This window comes from Ovis aries, chromosome 3 (genome assembly GCF_016772045.2).
Source record: "Ovis aries strain OAR_USU_Benz2616 breed Rambouillet chromosome 3, ARS-UI_Ramb_v3.0, whole genome shotgun sequence".
NCBI lineage: Eukaryota > Metazoa > Chordata > Mammalia > Artiodactyla > Bovidae > Ovis > Ovis aries.
Window position 1 is genome coordinate 181059317 of NC_056056.1, and position 18956 is coordinate 181078272.

The following is an 18956-nucleotide window of genomic DNA, read 5'->3' on the forward strand; positions in this document are numbered from 1 at the left end:
TGTTTTTGTTTTATAAGTAACTTCACTTGTATTATCTTTTTGGATTCCGCATGTAAGTGATATCATGCGATGTTTCTCTTTCTCAGACTTACCTCACTTGGTATGGTAATCTCCAGGCCCTCCATGTTGCTGCAAATGGCATTATTCCATCCTTTTTTATGGCTGAGTAATATTCCACTGGACATATAATATGTACATCTTTTGTATCCTTTCATCTGCTGATGGGCATTTAGGTTACTTTCATGTCTTGCTTATTGTAAAGCATGCTGCAGTGAAGATCGGGTTCACTGAGCATCATCTGATCATCACCACTTCTGAAAGGCCCCAGGGCCTGTGGGACATCTCCCTGAACACTCATTTCAAGTGAAAGACCAGTTGTCTTCTCTTCTACCCTCTTCTCCCAGAGGGCTGGACCCACAGCAGGAAGGGGTGGCCCCCAGCAAGCCTGGGTCTCACCCTCTTTCTGGCTTACTGATGCCCTTTCCAGGTAAGGGCCTGGTGTGCTCCATCTGACAGGCATCAACAGGCAACTTCTCTTGCCAAAGCTAAATAATAAAGTGGTATCCCCAGTGTGGGGGCTGCTGTGAAGTTTCCTTCCTTGGTAGGTTCTAAGGAATTTGAAAGAGAAGAAAGTAAGGGCAAGGATGGAACCAGGGAGAAAGAGGCACACACAGATACTTGAAAAGGCCAAGTTTATTCCAGTGTTGTTGGGGAAAGGAGCACTCTACACATTAATTCTAAAAACTTGTCCATTTCCTTGGCTGAGGAGGCAAAGATTAGCTGGAGGCCATGCCAGATAACTCTACCAGCAGGAGTTGTGGGCAAGGGGAGAAGAGGCCACCACTCAGGCCTTCCCACCTTTCCCCTGGGACACCCGGGTCTCCGGCGGGGCCCGGTGGAACCACTCAAACCAGGAGCCATCGTAGATGGCCACATCAGGCTTGCCACAGAGGTAAGCAGCTAGGGCAATGTGGCAGGCGGTGACACCCTTCCGGCATGTGGCGATGAGGGGCTTTGCGAGGTCCACCTTCTTGGCCTCGAACATGGCACGGAGCTCCTCTGGGCTCTTTTCAAAGCCATCCTCTGTCAGGAATTCCATGAAAGGCATGTTGACCGAGCCTCGGATGTGGCCTGAGTCCAGTCCTGGGTGAAGACAAAGGACAGGACAGGGTTAGGAGCAGCACAGGTGGTGGTGAGTGAGCCTGGAGGTTGGAATCAACCATGGTTATGAGGATAGAGAGCTTTGCAAACAAAAAATAACATCCTTGCCTTTCTCAGAGCTCAGTTTATTCTAGCCCTGGCTACATCCAATGCTCATGACCACCACCCACACCCCCCATCAAATCCACCTGATATAGGTATGTTCTACCTGCTTGAGAGAAGAGGGAGGAGTCTCGGCTCTACCATCTACTAAACTTTACCTTAGGCAAATTGCTTCACCTCTCTGAACCTCAGTTTTCTCATCTGTCAAATGGGCTCAGTGTTACATTCCTATGTTATAGGGCTGTGGAGAAGAGCAAATGGGATGAGGAATGCAAATGCTATGGGGAGTACTAATTGCTAAGAACATTGGGTGAAGGGGAGACACAGACCACGCTCTCAGGGAGATTACAGTCTAGCAAGGAAGATAGAGGTTAAATACAGAACCACGAACTAAATATAAATATAAATAGAACTAAATATAATGTTGCCCTATTTTACAGATGAATACACTGAGGCTTGGGAAAAGGCAATGGCACCCCACTCCAGTACTCTTGCCTGGAAAATCCCATGGACGGAGGAGCCTGGTGGGCTGCAGTCCATGGAGTCGCTAAAAGTAGGACATGACTGAGCGATTTCACTTTCACTTTTCACTTTCATGCATTGGAGAAGGAAATGGCAACCCACTCCAGTGTTCTTGCCTGGAGAATCCCAGGGATGGGGGAGCCTGGCGGGCTGCCGTCTATGGGGTCGCACAGAGTCGGACACGACTGAAGCGACTTAGCAGCAACACTGAGACTTGACAAAGTGAAAAGACTAGCCTGAGGCAACCCAGCGAGGTAAAGGCAGGGCCAGGATTGTGCCGAGTCCCCTGATTTTCTTGTCAAGCCCACAGTGTGTAAAGAGCATGTGATCTATTATTAGATGGAAGTTCAAATCCCAGCTCTGCCACTTACTGAGGGGTGACCTTAAGCAGAGGAGAGGCCGCACCTCTCTGAGCCTCAGTGTCCCCATGGGTAATGTGGGAAGGGCTGCTGTAAAGGGTAAAGCACCGACTACCTCAATCGGCCCACCACCCTCAGTGCTGCTGCTTCTCCATCACCTTCCCACCTACCCTGGGGGGCAGGTGAGAGTGGGGGCCCTGTGGTCCCTCGAGGACCTTCCTAGCAACCCTGAGAGGCTTTGACAGAAGCGGAATGGGGTTTTAGGCTAGCTCCAGGGTCCATTCCAGAAACTTCTCTACACCTAGTTAGGCCCCTCGGCCAAGTCTGGGCTTCAGAATAGCTGTCATGTGGGGCAAATGGAACTGAGCCATGGCTGAGCTGGTGCCATGTGCAAGGCCAAGGCCAAGGTCCAGCCTCCAGCATGGCCTTGGTCACTCCTCTTCCTCAAGTGCCCCACACCGTGGCCCACTGGGAGTGGGGCCTCTTTGTCTCCCAAAGCCCCTGCTTAACCCAGACTGTGGGGCAGGACCAGGTGGGCAGCAGTGTGAGAGAGAGTGTGCCCAGGGTAACCAGGGCACATCCTGGGACAGTGTGAAGGCAGCTGTGCTCTGTATGTCTGAGGCTCAGTTTTCCACCTGGGAAATAGGGAGATAACCACACCTATCTCACAGGCTTGTGGGGAAGTCAGCTTCAGCAGATAAAAGCCCTTAACAACCTGGGCACCCAGGAGGTGGGCAATCATGCCAAAAGTGTCCCATTCTCCTCACCTCAAGGCCAAAGAGAATTTGAAATGCGCTGGCCCAGTCAAGAGCTCCTTTGATTGACTATAGATATCCTGGCTTATTAAATTATAGTGATTTATGGGTTGAGTATTCTTGCCTGGGAAATTCCAAGGACAGAGGAGCCTGGAGGGCTACAATAAATGGGGTTGCAGAGTCACGACTGAGCGACTAACACTTTATTCCTGTTGTTATTTCATCCTTTTGTCTGGAAATTTTGATCTGAGATCTGATGTGAACTGACCCTACCAATGGGGAAAAATTGGTCTGTTGGCTTCAAGGGTGTTCTTTTCCAAGAAACCAACTTAAAATGTCTCAGGGAGCTCCCTGGTAGCCTAATGGTTAGGATTCTGGGCTTTACTTGCTGGGGCACTGGTCAGGGAACTTAAATCCCATGCAGGCACAAGAGAAAAAAAGGTTCAGTACCCAGGCAAGTGGGCTGAAGTGCATTTTTTAAAAAAAAACAGCATTTATTGAGTCCTGAATGCTGTTTTGTTTCTTTCCATCCATCCCTGATGAAACAGCTTTATTGTTTTTTTCTAAAAACAGAAAAGGCACCTCTTCTGAGTAACAAAGTGGTGGTAGTGGGTGTTCTATAGATTCTGGCCCTTCCCACCCTGGGCAAGCCTCAGGGGTTGGAGGCCCTCCCTTTCTGCCAACCAGGGCCTGTCCGAGGAATTGAAATGAGCAGAAACTGGCCGCCTGCGTAGGGGGAGGGCTGGGATGAACTTGGCTGGAGAACCTCGGAGACCAGCCAACTAGGGGAAAGGTACTTTGTACCCAGGGGCAAGGACTCCTGCTGTTCCTCCAGGCCCAGCATCAGCTGCAGGCTTGTGGCTCTCCTCTCCCCAGCCACCATGCCAAACCTCTGGCATCAGGCACCCAGACGGCTTATCGAAGAAATTTTCCTGTGTCCTCGCATGACCATACAGATGGGCCTCCTGGCACTAACGGGGGGCTCAGGCTCAGAGAGGTGAGGTGACCTGCCCCATGACGCACAGCACAGGTGTGATGTGCACTCAGTTGTGTCCGGCCTCAAAGCCTGTGCACGCTGACTACCCTGAGCCTTCCTAGAAAGAGCGGCTGAGGCAGACCGAGATGACCTCTCATGGTGACCAGTTCAGAGGTCTGGGACTTGGTATTCCAGCTTTGGCCAAGAAGAGGTAGTCGAGTTGGCAAGTTAGCATCCCGCAGGTCACTGATAGGTGTGGGCTTTCAAGGCCAGGAAAACCTGAGTAGCTCTTTCTTGCTTTCCTCCTAAAGACATCAAGGAACCCAGTGCAGGCAGCCCCCAGCCCTGCCTGCTGGGAGTCAACTTGGCACCCCCTACCCCTTCCTACCCCAGTCCACAGCCCTGGGAAGTCACAGGACCCCATGAAGCAATCTGAAGCAACGCTTCAGAACTGTGACCACACCATGCTTGTTGACACAGCAGTGGCCTTGGGAAATAACCCCACTTTGATCCTGTGACTGGGATTGAGTTTTGGCCTCAGTGTCTCGCTGCAGAAGTTTCTGCTTCCTTTCCCTACCTGCCAAGTGGGACCACTTGGAACCCCCTTCTGCCTCCCCTGCTTGGCTGCTGTAGTTGCCCAGGGGAGAATGTACATAAAGGGTCCTGCAAATAATAGTAAACATTAAGAGGTCAATATTCTCCCTCTTGACCCTCATGGACCCCACTTCCAAGCAGAGGGGAGGAAAAGAGAATAAGGTTTACAAAGATACTGAGTTGGATCAACTCCCACCTCTTTCTCTCCCTTTCCCTAAGGCTTCTCCTACAAGGTGAGCAATGGTGTTCAATAGGAGGGTTCAGAGGTGAAGGGAGAGACCTGAGGCCACACCTAGTATGTAAACTCAGGTCTGTCTGACTCTTACTTTTCTCCTCTTACAAACAGGACCAAAGGCACTGGGAGCACCCAACTGAGGCCAGGTGGGAGGTTGCTTGCCTGAAATGGGCAGAAAGTGGCTGTGGGGTTTTTAAGGCCCTGCTTCCAGCTCCTCTTGGGGATTATTCCTTCCAGGGACACCCAGGGCCTGCCACCCATACTCCTTTGGGTGTTATATCTGGATGGCTGAGCCCACAGGGTGCCTCCCTGATCCCATGAGCTTAGCAGAGCCTTACGTGCCTAATGTCTTGTATAGGAGGCCAGCAAACCCTCTTAGGCTTTACAGACAGCCCCAGGCTTTGCAGTGTTCTTCATCCTTCTCAAAGTACCTTTCCAGCCATTGCTGTGTTTGATAAATACATGGCCAGGTGGGTAGGGCTGGCATTACTCTTTTCATTTTATAAGGGAACGCAGAGAGGCTGAGCAATGAACTGATTGAGGTCCCAGTATAAAGGAGGAGTAGGATTCAAAGTGGGGCCTGTGCTCCCTGGTCTCCAGATGGGAACTGGAGAGGAGAAGCTGGCTACAAGAGAGGAGCCAGGGACTTTAGAATCAGGGGCTTGCAGGAGGTCCTACCTGCAGCAGCTGGCTTTTCCCCCCTCTGAGACTTAGTTTCCTCATCTCTAAAATGGGAGAATGGAGGCTGAATCTGGCATCTCTACGCCCTCTGCTCATTTATTCTGTTTGCTTCAGGGCAAGCTGGGGGATAGCTAGATAAACAATTTCACCTCTCCTCCCTGCAGTGGCATCTCAAGTGCCAAGGAGTGGAAGGTGCCTTGAACCAAGGCCAGGAGGGGGCTGCAGGAGCTGGTGCCAGGAGCGAAACAAACTTGAACCTTCAACTTCAGACCTTCATAGAGCAAGCCAGACAGGAAAAACACAGTCCTGGAGAAAGCCACGGCGGGGAGGGCAGAGTCCTGTGCCTTCCTAGTTCTGCCTCCAACTACCCAAGTGGCCTTGACCCACCCCTTCCTCTGTGTACCACAGCCTCCCCTCTGACCAGAGAGGTGACCTTTCATACCCTGCAGTTCTAAGAATGTTGGAATGGCTTTCACAATGCTCTCCACAGAGGCACAGAAAGGAACAGACTTTTCAACAAGTTAGTCCAAATGTTGCACAGGAGGTGGATTCCACAGAGGTTTCCTGAGGACAGTGGTGCAGCCCACCCACCCCACCCGCCCCACGCAGCCATCCTGCACCCTGAGAGCAGTGAGGTCCTGGCCACTGGAGGTGTCCAGGAGAGGTGATGGCAAGACCTCTGTGGTCCTGTTAGGAGGTTCTAGAATGCAGTTCTGAGACTCCCCTCATCCCAACTTCCACCAGTGTAGAACCCTCCCTCCTTGTCTACAGAAGGGACTCATGAGCCATATCCTTGGAGATGCCTAGCGGAGGGGCTCCCTGCTGGCCCTGGGAGGTGAGGGTGGGGCAGGATGGTGGTGCACCCTGGTTTGAAACTAGGCAGCACTGGGTTCAAATCTGGACTCTGCCACTGAATTGAGCAAGCAACCTAAGGAAGGCCAGGGGATCTGGGAGAGCTGGAGGAGGGAGGGGGTGCTGGGGAACAGCACTGTTCATGTTGCTAAGAATTTCTGAAGAATTTGAGGGGTCCTGAGGAGACTTCTGTACAGTGATGCTTGTGTGGCTCATGGACTCTATTGAGCATGTTGGGGAGCTAGTGAGTGGGCATGGATGCGGGTGGATATGTTGTCAGTTACCTCTACTGATGCCACTCCACACAGATGCTCAGTTGTGCCTTAGCATGTGGCTACGGGAAGGCATGTGTCTGTTCCTGTGCATCACAGCTGGAAAAAGCTTTAGGTTGGGCTCTCCCCTTTCATTTTACAGATGGAAAGACTGGGGCCCTCCTCGTGGCTGCTGAGGGCAAAACCTAGAGAGGGTCCCAGACATCCTACTACCCATCTCTCCATGAGCATTGCTCCCCAGGGACCATCCCCCCACGGGGACACCTACCTACTGCATCTGGCTCCGACTGTGTGCCCAGGTACCGCCCTTGGGCCCGTGAATCCACCAGCTGGAACCTCTTTGATTCGAGGTTCTCCAGCACCTGCTCGTAGGTCTTGAGCAGGGAGCGGTTCAGCGTGGCTTTGAAGATGGCTGGCTCTGGGCGCGAGGGCTCCGATGTCACCGGGTGGCCTTCCTTCAGCCAGTTCCGGAAGCCACCATTGAGCACGGACACAGTGCGGTGGCCAAACACACGGAACATCCACCAGACCCGCGGCGCATAGAAGCTGCCCAGGTCGTCACCATCGTACACCACCACATGCGTGTCGTTGCTGATGCCCAGGCTGCCCACGTAGTCGGCGAAGCCCGCCTCGCTGGGCAGCATCATCTCGTAAGGCGAGGCCTTGTCCCGACACTGCTCTATGTCAAAAAAGGAGGCGCCGGGCACATGGCGCTCCAGGTATTCCTTTCGGGCCTCGCGGGTGCCCGGCGAGTACCAGGACGCATCCAGCACCCGAAGGCCAGGGCCCAGCTTCCCAGCCCGGACGGACTCCGCCAGCCACTTGGTGGAGACCAGCGCCCGGTAGAGCACCTGCTGAACCATGGTGTCAGCTCTCCGTGTCACCTGGCGCGGGTGGGAACCAGGAAAGAGATCGGCGTGAGGACTGTTCGTGCAGTGGGCTGGGGCCTGGGAGGAGGAGCTTTTTCCCCACTGCACTCCCCAGGTGTGTCGTGTTTATGGCAACCCGGCAGGGTTGGGTTGTGCAGTGAATTAGGTTTGCAGATTCCTTAGGGAAAGCCTGGTTCCGCCGCTTCCTGCGCCCCCCGCCCGCGCAGAAGTGGGTGGAGCGAGAGGGCTGGGGATCGCGGAGCTGGCTGGTAGGGTGTCCGGCCCTAGAAGCTACTATACTCTCCCTCAGGATCCTCCAGGAGCAGCAAAAATATGTCCAAGATGGGAGGAGAATGCATCTTGGGCTTAGAGACCCCTTCCTGGGAGCGTAGGGGAGTGGGCACATGGGGAACTGTCCGCTGGAGGCCTGCAGCCGCCCTCACCCGCGCCTCTCGCCTTGCAAACCTTCCTGCAGTCTCTCAGCAACCTGGGGTCGCCCGCCTCCTAAATGCCCGCGTCCGGCCCAGCTCGGTGTCCTCTGCCCGAGTTGGGTCCAGGGTTCCAGGGGCACCCCCGCCCCGCTCTCGCCACCGGGACCCTCCCCAGGGTCGCAGGTGGTTTGGCCGGCGGCCCAATCCCGAGCGGCCCGGGCGCCTACCGCAGCCCCACCCCGCCGCACTCACTCGCCCTCGCCGCCGCCCTGGCGCTTGTCCCTGCCCGCTGGAGAAGTTGGCAGGTTCAAACCCGGAGCCCGCAACTCCCCGGCCGGCCTACACCATCGCGCGGCCACCCGCGGGGGGGATCGCGCGCCGCCCGCCACTCCATACGCCCCGGCCCCGCGCCGCGCCTGCCCTGGACCAGTCCCCGGGCTCTCGGCGCCTCTAGAACCCGCGGGGACCCAGGAGGAAACCGGACGGCGGGGGTGGGGGGACGGCGCGGGGCGGGGCTCGGTGGCGTGGGCTTCCCCCCAAGGCCCGGCCAGTGGAAGGTGCCGGCAGCCGAGGCTCCCAGTGGCCGGGGCGGTGGGCTGTGCCGGAGTCTCCTCCCTTTGGCCCGCAGCAGGTTGGTGGCGGGAGGAGGGTACTGCTGAGGGCTCGGGGAGGGGGCTCTCTGCGCGAGGTCATGGCCGAACCCGGAAGCCAGGAGCCCGCGACTCCGGTAACTGCTGCGGCGTGGCTCTTGCCTTTCTTTACGGGGAGGCCGATCGTCGGGGTGCGCAGCTTGGGGCTCCCCCGAGGGGCCTGAGCAGAGCAAGGGGCCTTAGTCTAGGAGGGAAGACGCACCCCTTCCGTAGTCCAGGAGGGAAGGACGGCTGTCCGCGGCTGCTGGGGGGCGGCCTCCTGGGCGGGGGCGGGGTAAGTGGCAGGGGGAGGGGGTTGTCACCTGGTGACAGGGAGGAGGACTAATAAATCCTGACCGAGAGGCCAGGAAGAGGAGGCCAACTGACCCACAGGCTCCAGGAGGACGAACTGGCAAAGAACTTGCTGGAGTGAAACGAAACTAACATTTGTCAAGGCCTGCTTGGTGAGGCACTTTACTGGGGACTCCTACAGCTGTCACTTACTTCCCATAACAACCCTGGGAGTAGACCAGAAACTTCTTTAAAGACTTGGAAAAGAGTTGCCCAGGGGCTCGCGGTGACATTGAGGCCAGGCCATTTGTTAATCCTGGATCTGAAGCCCACATGGCAGAGGCTGCTTTTGTTTACTTGCTCATCCCTGAAGTCACATATTTTTTTTTAAAAAAACTGCCTTTGTCCTTAACCTATTTCATTATAAGTGTATATAATTTAATTTTTAATAATGGCTGTGTTTAACAACCAGTTGGCTTAATATCTGAAAATCTAACAACTGCTTCTTGCAAGCTATTGGGACACCCCTACCAGCCCCTACTCAGTTTTTGTATATGCTATTATGTATGCTTGGAGTGCTTTTTTCATCCCCCTTGGAAAAAATTCTTTTTATGCTGAAACAATGATAGTCTCACAGAAAGTTGCAAAAATTCGTACTTTGGTAAGCATTTACCCAGGGAATTCTCTGATCTTTGTGCTTTGCAGTCAAGGGAGAGAGAGGGCCAGGAAGTACAAGACCAGGAAACCCTTGTAGAAGGTCGAGTCTGACTGGACCCTGCTATTCCAGGGCCCATCCCGGACAGCAGCCTGGCGCTTACGCCTCCCCTAGCACAGCGTGCACTCGGGAGACGGGCCTGGGCCTGTCCTGTTTGTCTGGGGGTCCTTGACTCCCGGAGCAGCCCCACCTACAGCCATCCAGGCCTGCCCAAGCACCTTGGAACCTGGTCCACACCCTTCAGTTACACACATGGCCTGCTCTCCCAAAACCTCCTCTACCTCCCACCGTCCTTGAGGGGAACTGCCAGTCCAGCATAGGGAGTGTTTGTGTGTGTGTGTGTGTGTGTGTGTCAGGATGACCTCAGACCTCTGAAGTCCCCATTCTAGACTTGCTGACGATGGATCAGAGGCCACCCATGAGAGTAACTTTGAAGAAATAATGGGATTTTTATGAAGCTGTCTTTAATGATTATTAAAACCAGCCATATGCAGGGCATTATGGTGGCACTTTGATGTTCACTGGGGCTTCCCTGCTGGCCCAGTCCATAAAGAAACTGCCTGCAATGCAGGAGACCTGGGTTTGATCCCTGGGTCAGGAAGATCCCCTGGAGAAGGAAATGGCAACCCACTCCATTATTCTTGCCTGGAGAATTCCATGGACAGAGAAGCCTGATGGCTAAAGTCCATGGGGCCACAAAGAGTCAAACATGACTGAGTGACTAACACTTGATGTTCATTTTTTAATTTTCACCATTAAGAGGTGAAGATTGGAAGCTCAATTATAAGAAATGGAAATGGTTGTGGGTCCCTCCTGCCCGCCCAGCACACACCTGGTTAAGACGGGCATGGGACTGGCACTGACTTTGGAGGGGCTCTGGCTCCCAAGTCAGCATTCTTTCCACTCTAAATAGATCCCTGTGGAAAAAACCAGGAGCCTCAAGAATGAGGAGTGGGGAGGGGCTGCTGTGGTTCACCATGGGGTCTTCAGGTAGTTCAGTTCAGTTCATTTCAGTCGCTCAGTCGTATCCGACTCTTTGCAACCCCGTGAACCCCAGCACGCCAGGCCTCCCTGTCCATCACCAATTTCTGGAGTTTACCCAAACTCATGTCCATTGAGTCAGTGATGCCATCTAACCATCTCATCCTGTCATCCTCTTCTCCTCCTGCCTTCAATCTTTCCCAACATCAGGGTCTTTTCAAATGAGTCAGCCCTTCACATCAGGTGGCCAAAATATTGTTGTTTCAGCTTCAACATCAGTCCTTCCACTGAACACCCAGGACTGATTTCCTTTAGGATGGACTGGTTGGATCTCCTTGCAGTCCAAGGCACTCTCAAGAGTCTTCTCCAGCACCAAGTAGAGGCCTGCTGCATCCCTCAACATAACCTAGTGCAATGTAACCCACAGGCACTGCGATCACCCCGTAGCCAAAGCCTCTGGCAGCCTCACCCTGAACATGTCAAATCAGCTTGGATCTTCCCTTGCTCCCACCTTCACACCTCAGGCTGAGCTAGTGTGCCCCTCTGCTCCCACTGAACTCTGGACTTTCTACACTTATGTCTTGTCTCTTTTCTTTCTTTTTGGCAGCACTGGGTCTTGGTTGCTGCATGCAGGTTTTCTCCAGTTGCAGCAAGCGGGGGCTGCTCTTTGTTGTGCTCAGGCTTCTCACCGTGGTGACCTCTCTTGTTGCGGAGCACCATCTCTGGGGCATGCAGGCTTCAGCGGATGCAGCACTCAGGGTCAGGAGTGTGGCTCCGGGGCTCTGGAGCACAGGCTCAGTAGTTGCGGTGCACCGGCTTAGCTGCCCCACAGCATGAGCATGTGGGTTTTCTCTAGACCTGGGATTGAACCCGTGTCCCCTGCATCAGCAGGCAGAGTCTTAACCACGGGACTGCCAGGGAAATCCTGCAATTACTTTCCTTGAGCAGGCCTGTGGCCGCCAACTCCCAGGGCCTGGTCATATGGGCAGCAGGGTTCCTAAAAGCCAGGCTGCACCGAGACTGAGGGAGAGACTGGGAGCCAGATATTAACACTGTGGACACACGAGGCCCTGGTCCTTATTGACGTTCAGGCTGGGGAACTTTAGCCTCAGAAGTTACAACCCAATTGTAAACCTTGAGGCTGCCCCTAACCAGCTCTGCGACTAGGGCAAGGCATTTTTATCTCTAACCACCAGTGGTCTCATTCAGAAACAGGCAGCCCCACCTAGTGACTGCTGAAGGCTGTGTTGCTTAGTACATGGCCTGCAGGGGCACTCCACAAAATGCTCCATTCTCTATCCACCCCCTTCCCCTTGGTGGCAGGGCTGCTTGGTATGGATGCAAGGTTGCACCCTGCACTGGTGGGTACACAGCCAAGGCGGTGGGTGGGGCTTACCTGTAGCTCGAACTCCACTCACCCAGCCACGCGCTCTGGTGGAGACTGTGCCTCTGCCTGGCAGAAGGGGCACCTTTCTCTAACCTGCCCAAAGGCACCTAGGGTGTCCACGCTTTGGAGCCTGGCCCTGGAAGGCTGTAAGCTGACTTGTCATGGTGGGGTGGTAAACTGCTATACTCAGAACTGCTGGCCTGCAAGGGAGAGAAGAGGGTGGGGAATGAGGCCCTAATCGCTGTTTCCAGAGAGGAAGAAAGTTAGCCGCTCAGTCGTGTCCAACTCTTTGTGATCCCATGGACTGTAGCCCACCAGATTCCTCTGTCTATGGAATTCTCCAGACAAGCATATTGGAGTGGGTTGACATTTCCTTCTCCAGAGGATCTTCCCCAGGAGATTGAACCCCAGTCTCCTGTAATGCAGGCCAGGAAAGCCCCAAGAGTGGAAACTCGAAGAGTGAAATCAGACTTTGCTGAACTGCCTGGCAGTTGCTGTGAAGCCTGGCACCACTACCACTTCTTAGCTGTTGACCCTTGGTCTTTAGTGCACTTCTGTGCACTACAGTTTCCCCTCCAGGAAACAATGAGAAGAATACAAACCTTCTTGAGGTTACTCATGTAACAAATAATTGAGAGCCTACCCTGTGTCCTGTAGTGTTGTAAGGTGTTGTGAGGATTAAAGCACACATAGGGATGAGATGGTTGGATGGCATCACCAACTCAATGGACATGAGTTTGAGCAAGCTCTGAGAGTTGGTGATGGACAGGGAAGCCTGGCGTGCTGGAGTCCATGGGGTTGCAAAGAGTCGGACATGACTGAGTGAACTGAACTGAAGGAGGATTAATTTACTAATTCCAGTTGCTAGCCCTCTGAGGCTGTTTTATATAAATGTTTGATGAATGGGTGAATTCCACCAAGGATCTTGGTTGATTGCAAGCAAAGCTGAGCTGCACCTTAGGGAGGGGCTAAGACTTTGCCCCTACTTGCCTTAAAGTGCCAGGCGCTTGCGTTCTAAGTCACTTCAGTCCTGTCCGACTCTTCGACCCTATGTATGGACTGTAGTCCACCAGGCTCCTCTGTCCATGGGATTCTGCAGGCAAGAGTACTGGAGTGGGCTGCCATGCTCTTCTCCAGGGGATCTTGCCAAACTAGGGATAGAACTCAAGTCTGTTATGTCTCCTGCATTGGCAGATGGGTTCTTTACCACTAGGGCCACCTGGGAAGCCAGCAGGGCCTTCTCCTAATTGGGCTCTCTCCCTATGCACCCCACCTCAAGCAGTAGTGAGAGCTATTGCCTTGCCCCTTCTAAGCGGTCATGGTCATTCTGGTAATTGCTTGGTGTATATACCCAGGCTTAGCAGGGCAAGGGAGGGGAGGCTCCGGCGATCTAAGTCTGTATCTTGGGTTTACCACCTGGTTTTCTGGGTTCCCTGGACTCTGCCCTCCCTAGGCTCCACTGCGCTCTCGGGCCCTGGACCCCGCCCTTGCCCCAGGGGCACAGACGTTTCCTGCCCCTGGGCCACTGGCCTCTTCCTTAATAACCTCCTGACCTCCTCCTTGTTGCCCAGGCCTGCAGCCCCAGTGTCGCCGCCGCCATGGCCTCGAAGCAGCTCTTCCGTGCACTCGTGTCAGCACAGTGGGTGGCTGAGGCACTCCGGGCCCCACGGGCCGGGCAGCCCCTGCGGCTGCTCGATGCCTCGTGGTACCTGGCCAAGCTGGGCCGCGACGCGCGCCGCGAGTTCGAGGAGCGCCACATCCCGGGCGCCGCCTTCTTTGACATCGACCAGTGCAGCGACCGCACGTCGCCCTATGACCACATGCTGCCCAGCGCGGCACACTTCTCAGAGTACGCGGGCCGCCTGGGCGTGGGTGCCGCCACCCACGTGGTGGTCTACGACGCCAGCGATCAGGGCCTCTACGCGGCGCCGCGCGTCTGGTGGATGTTCCGCGTCTTCGGCCACCGCACAGTATCTCTGCTCGACGGTGGCCTCCGCAACTGGCTGCGCCAGGGCCTCCCGCTGAGCTCAGGCAAGAGCCGTCCGGAGCCCGCCGAGTTCCACGCAGTGCTGGACCCCGCCTACATCAAGACATACGAGGACATCAAGGAGAATCTTGAATCTCGGCGCTTCCAGGTGGTGGATGCCCGTGCCGCTGGCCGCTTCCGGGGCACGGAGCCTGAGCCCCGAGACGGTAACCAATGAGCAAGGCGCCCAGGAAGTCCCTGCCTGAGCACTGCCCTCGCCTCACTCTTGCCTTAAAGGGTGGGGTGGTGGGGTGCCAGCTGAGATTCACCCCACAGCGTGGGTGAAGACCCAGTTTCTAGTCGTCTCACTGGGCTTTATTCTAAAGTGGAGGCAATAATATTTGCCCTGCCTCCACCCCCAAACTAGTTGGAAACCCAGAATGCCCTGTATAAGTGTGAGAATCCAAACAGCCCCCTCCCAGTACTATGGATGGGGGTCACTGCCAAATGAGAGGAGGGGACAGGCCCAGTTGGGGGAAAGCCCCACACAGATGGTGCTTGATCAAGTCTACCACCATCTCTGAGGGTGATGGAGCCAGGAAAGAGGAGAGAGAAAATGGAGAATAAAAGTCATCAGAGGGGCCAAAGGCTAGCAGAGACCAGGACAGAGGAGCCTCAAGTACGGGGAGAGACTGCTGCCCCAGATTGGAGCAGAAACTGAATAGAGGGTGGTTGCTGGCCTCAGCTGGGGCAGGGCCTCTCCCACATGGGCTGGGTTCCCCATGGAGTTCAACATCTGACTGCTTACTGAGATCTGAGGAGAGGCAGCCATTCTAAAGCTTCACATCCCCTTCTGTAAGGAGCAGGGTTGGGAAGGGGTCCCCACAAAGCAGGTGGATCAGTAACCACTTTGGTGTGAGCTTTTTAATGATCTCGCAAGAGCACTTCCCCGGTGGTTGTTGTTTAGCCGGTGAGTCGTGTCTAACTCTCTTGTGACCCCATGGACTGTATAGCCCACCAGACTCCTCTGTCCCTGGGATTCTTCAGGCAAGAATATTGGAGGGGGTTTGCTGTTTCTTTCTTTCCCTGGTGGTCCAGTGGTTAAAAATCTGCCTTCCAATGCAGGGCACATGGGTTCCACCTCTAATTGGGGAACTAAGATCCCACATGCTGCAGCGCAACTAAGCCTGAGCCACAACTAGAGAGCCTGTTCTCTTGCAACAAGAGAAGCCTGTGTGCTGCATGGAACACCCAGCACTGCCAAAAAAAAAGATCCCATGAGACGGGTGTTCTTCTCATACAGAAGGGGACATGGAGCCTTAGAAGGGCCTCCTTTTCCCAGATCTCAGGAGGCAGCCAGGCATTGAACTCCAGTGCAGTACCTTTAACTGCACTGAACAACCAGTAATCCCCCAGTTATTTCTCTCATGTCTGCTTTGAGGAGGGCTCAGGGAACTTGCCTCTTCCTCTGGGAAGCTCTCCCGGAATGCATCCCTCTACCCCTGAATCAAGGCTGGCTGGAACTTCTGTTTCTAGAGCAGCTTGGGCTCACCCTGTCTTAGCACTGTTAGGGTGATCTGAGGGCAAGGACCATGCTCCCAGTGCATCCTGAAGACTAACCCAGCAGCTGGATGGTGTCCAGAGAGGTCCCAACACAGGGAACCCTGCAGAGCTGTGTAGACATGACTGTGGGAAACTGCTGATGGCCAAGCTTTTTTGAACCTAAGTTAGTGGCAGTTTGAGATGGTTCAGCCTAATAGGAATACCACCTTGAACCTGTGGGACCCTTCAGCTTAGCCCCTGGGTGGAGGTGGGGGTGATGGAGCAATGTAGGGCAGAAAGCCAGAGCCAGACCTGGGTTCAGAGCTCTCCCCGGGTTGCACTAGCTGTGTGACACCTGGAAGGTCACCTGGTCTATGAACTGCAGCTTCTGTGTGGTCAAGTCAGAGCAGAACATGGAGCTTAAAGGATGCAGTGAGGGTTAAATGAGAGCATGAAGTGTGTTAAGTGTGTTAAGCACTTAGCTCCGTGTTTGCACATACAGGATGCACTTGAGAAATGGGAAGTGGGATAATTAACGTGTGCTTCCCTGGCTGTGGGTCTTTACAGGGGTGCTTAATGCTTACCTCCATGTGCTTGCTCATTCGTGAAATGGAAGATAAGGATAAACGCCCAGCCGGCCTGTTGTCAAGGTGAACGAGCTGATGTGTGTACAGGCTCCAGCTAAATCAGTGGAAAATATCAGTGTCCCCATTGTCCCCCCTCCACAGCCTGAGACATGGCCTGCTTGATGCCCTCTGCCTGGGATGCTCTCAACTTCTACCACCCAGACCCTTCAACCTGGTTAAATCTTATTCCGCCTTCAGGGCTTACTCAGAGAAGCTTTCCTGCCCCTCCCCCTCCCAGGCAGTGGGTCCTGCTTGGCAGCACAGGCTCTGGGGCCTCTCTGCTCCGACTAACTTGGGCCAGTCTGTTCCATGTGCCTCTATCTCCTCGTCTGTACAAAAAGGAGAAGAGTAATTGCTTTCCCGTAGTATTAGAGCAAGGATTAAAGGTAGAAATACAACTGAGGGGCTCCTAGCACAAAGTAAACCCTCAGTAAGGTCAGCTACAGTGATTCCTGTTACTGTGTTTTACTGTTATTTACGATATGCAGTATATCCCCATGCCACCCAAGAGGGCCTTTTAGTAACACCCATCATCCCTGGAGAAGGAAATGGCAACCCACTCCAGTATTCTTGCCTGGAGAATCCTATGGACAGAGAAGCCTGGTGGGCTACAGTCCATGGGGTTGCAGGGAGTTGGACGTGACTGAAGCTACTGAGCATGCACACATGCAAAATAACGAGAATGCCAGCATGCATTTACCAAGAACTTCCTCTAATTGTCAGCACAGTCAGTCTTCAGGAAACCTGGGGCAGAGGTGCTTCTATGGAGTCTGAGTCCCGGGTTCGGGTTCCAGGCAGCAATTCACTAGATGCGTGACACTGGACAGTAGCGAACCTCAGCATCTCCTATAAAACAGATTCCTGTAGACAGTGGCTGCCTGGGTTTCCTGCTTGTGCGGACTACCTGAGATGATGCTTAGAGAGGGTAGCGGCGTGGCTGCATGGAAGGTTCTCAGTCCTGCGGGGCCATTCCTACCGCCCTTGTGCAAACGTTTGTTCCCTGCCTCCTGCTCTCCTGTTGCAGGCATCGAGCCCGGCCACATCCCCGGCACCATCAACATCCCATTCACAGACTTCCTGACTGAGGACGGGCTGGAGAAGAGCCCCGAGGAGATCCGCCGCCTCTTCCAGGACAAGAAGGTGGACCTGTCCCTGCCCCTGGTGGCCACGTGCGGTTCCGGTGTCACAGCCTGCCACGTGGCCCTGGGGGCCTACCTCTGCGGCAAGCCGGATGTACCCATCTACGACGGCTCCTGGGTGGAGTGGTACATGCGCGCCCAACCTGAGGACATCATCTCCGAGGGCCGGGGGAAGACCCACTGAGGCGTGGTGGGACACAGGAAGCTCGGGTGACACCCAGCCACCAGCGATACCCAGCCTGGTGGTTCCGACTTGGCTTTGACCAGGATAGTATTTCTTCCTCCAACTCAGGTGGTACATGGGGTGACACCCCAGAGGCCAGGAACTCTGTGGACTTGTAGGCTCCCAGTGGAGGCAGCAGAGAAGGAGGCAGCAGGCACAGGGGGAGGGGAGCTGCCCTCGTGGTGCTGAACTGGAGCCCTACTTCCCTTCTGTTGAAGAAATAAAACAGTCAAGTGCTAAACTCTTCTGACTGCAGGGCTGCCTCTGCTCTCCTCCACTCCTGGGCTGACGGCTCCAACATGCCCAGCTCGGGAGCTCCGTGGAGCCAGGGCGTCTTGAGGACCGTGTCCCTTCTGCTTTCTGAGGCCCCAGAGGCCTTCCAGTCCTGAGACCGAATGTCTCCCTGACAGCTGTCTTCTACTTCTTTTGCTGCATGAATGAATGTGTTAGGCACTCAGTAGTGTCTGACTCTCTGCAACCTCATGGACTGTAGCCTGCCAGGCTTCTCTATCCATGGAATTCCCCAGGCAAGAAAACTGGAGTGGGCAGCCATTGCCCTCTCCGGGGGATCTTTGCTGGGGTCTCCCTTCTGGCTACTGGGTTATTTAAGGTGAATCTGCTGTGCTATGTCTGGAGTCCCACCCAAAGCCAGCCCCTCCCCATGGGTAAGTAATACATTTCATTTCAAGACAGGAGGCTGTACCACACCAAGGAGGCCCATTCTAGCCCATCCAGAATGTTTTAGAGAAGTGCAGAGTTTAGTCAAATTAAAGGGGAATCTAGTTCCAGACTCAGCCACCTTTGGAGCCTTGCCTTTGGGGCAATATGAGGAGCTTTGATCCTTTCCACTCAAGGGGAAAGAACCCTTATTCCCCAGGTTTCTCAAGGGGAAGCAATCTATTCTCCTCCCTCCGTGTTTATTCTTTGGGCAAGGATGGACATGGGTGTCAGAAGGCCCTGGTACCCTCTGTCGGAACCTGGGTCACCCCTCCCTCAGGCATCTTCCAGCCCCCGAGGCATCTCTTGGTAGCAAAGGCCCAGGTGTCAGCCAGTACTGGGGGGACCTCCAGAAGGAAAAAAAAAAACTATAAAGGGCAGTGACTTACCCAAGCTCACATGATAGACTCACGACACAGCTGGAACCAGATCCAGATTTTCTGACTCTGAATTTACTGGTTTTTTTTTTTTTCACCTCTGACTCTGAGTCGTCTCTCTCAAGTCCACAGGGATGGTAGGGAACCAATGGGACAGAATCCTGGTTTTCTGAATAAAAGGTCTAAAGGAAGTCCCACCTCTCTGAGCCTCAACTTTCTTACCTATAAAATGGGAATAATATGTACTTTCGAAGAAGAGATTTCAGACAAGGACCTGGCCAATAGCCCAGCCCTGAGCCCTATCTTCATGGCTCAGGGCTTCTCAACCTTGGGACAACTGACATTTGGGCTGGATAATCTTTCTTTGTAAGAGCATCCTGAGCATCAGAGGATGTTTAATGGTATTTGTGGCCTCTACCCATGAGATGCCAGCAGCACCAACCAGTTGTGAGAAAAATGTCTCCAGATAAGGCCAAATGTCCCCAAAGAGGCAAAAATAAGCCCCTAGTTGAGCACCAGTGTCCCTTCTGCTTTCTGAGCAGTGCTGGGGCCCC

The 18956-nt window shown here is 54.3% G+C and overlaps 2 protein-coding genes across 5 annotated transcripts; one reads left to right on the top strand and one right to left on the bottom strand.

Annotated features, from left to right (window-relative positions):
• Positions 1-675: 675 nt before the first annotated feature.
• On the bottom strand, positions 676-8109 carry TST (thiosulfate sulfurtransferase). Of its 2 annotated transcripts, none has more exons than XM_015094858.3 (3): positions 8062-8109; positions 6778-7393; positions 676-1143 (listed from the first exon to the last, which is right to left on the bottom strand). In XM_015094858.3, exons 2-3 carry the CDS (start codon positions 7370-7372, stop codon positions 845-847), a joined length of 894 nt encoding a protein of 297 aa, XP_014950344.2. In that variant the 5' UTR covers positions 7373-7393; positions 8062-8109; the 3' UTR covers positions 676-844. The 2 variants fall into 2 exon arrangements, with proteins under 2 accessions (XP_014950344.2, XP_042103180.1); XM_042247246.1 differs by having other exon boundaries at positions 7822-8109.
• Positions 8110-8374: 265 nt separating this feature from the next.
• On the top strand, positions 8375-18593 carry MPST (mercaptopyruvate sulfurtransferase). Of its 3 annotated transcripts, none has more exons than XM_004006728.6 (3): positions 8375-8440; positions 13384-14005; positions 16971-18593. In XM_004006728.6, the coding sequence occupies exons 2-3, from the start codon at positions 13411-13413 to the stop codon at positions 17267-17269; spliced, it is 894 nt and encodes a 297-aa protein (XP_004006777.1). In that variant the 5' UTR covers positions 8375-8440; positions 13384-13410; the 3' UTR covers positions 17270-18593. The 3 variants fall into 3 exon arrangements, with proteins under 3 accessions (XP_004006777.1, XP_004006778.1, XP_012030413.1); XM_004006729.5 differs by having other exon boundaries at positions 8429-8536; XM_012175023.5 differs by lacking the exon at positions 8375-8440 and adding an exon at positions 8783-8902.
• The last annotated feature ends 363 nt before the right edge of the window (positions 18594-18956 follow it).

What these genes read in the sequence shown, in the direction of transcription:
- TST (XM_015094858.3), bottom strand. Translation starts at nt 7,372, where the DNA reads ATGGTTCAGCAGGTGCTCTACCGGGCGCTGGTCTCCACCAAGTGGCTG. An exon ending in GTCGGAGCCAGATGCAGTAG is followed by an intron (nt 1,144 to 6,777) that starts GTAGGTGTCCCC and finishes GTCTTCACCCAG; the next exon opens with GACTGGACTCAGGCCACATC.
- MPST (XM_004006729.5), top strand. Translation starts at nt 8,501, where the DNA reads ATGGCCGAACCCGGAAGCCAGGAGCCCGCGACTCCG. An exon ending in GCCAGGAGCCCGCGACTCCG is followed by an intron (nt 8,537 to 13,383) that starts GTAACTGCTGCG and finishes CTTGTTGCCCAG; the next exon opens with GCCTGCAGCCCCAGTGTCGC. An exon ending in GGAGCCTGAGCCCCGAGACG is followed by an intron (nt 14,006 to 16,970) that starts GTAACCAATGAG and finishes CTCCTGTTGCAG; the next exon opens with GCATCGAGCCCGGCCACATC.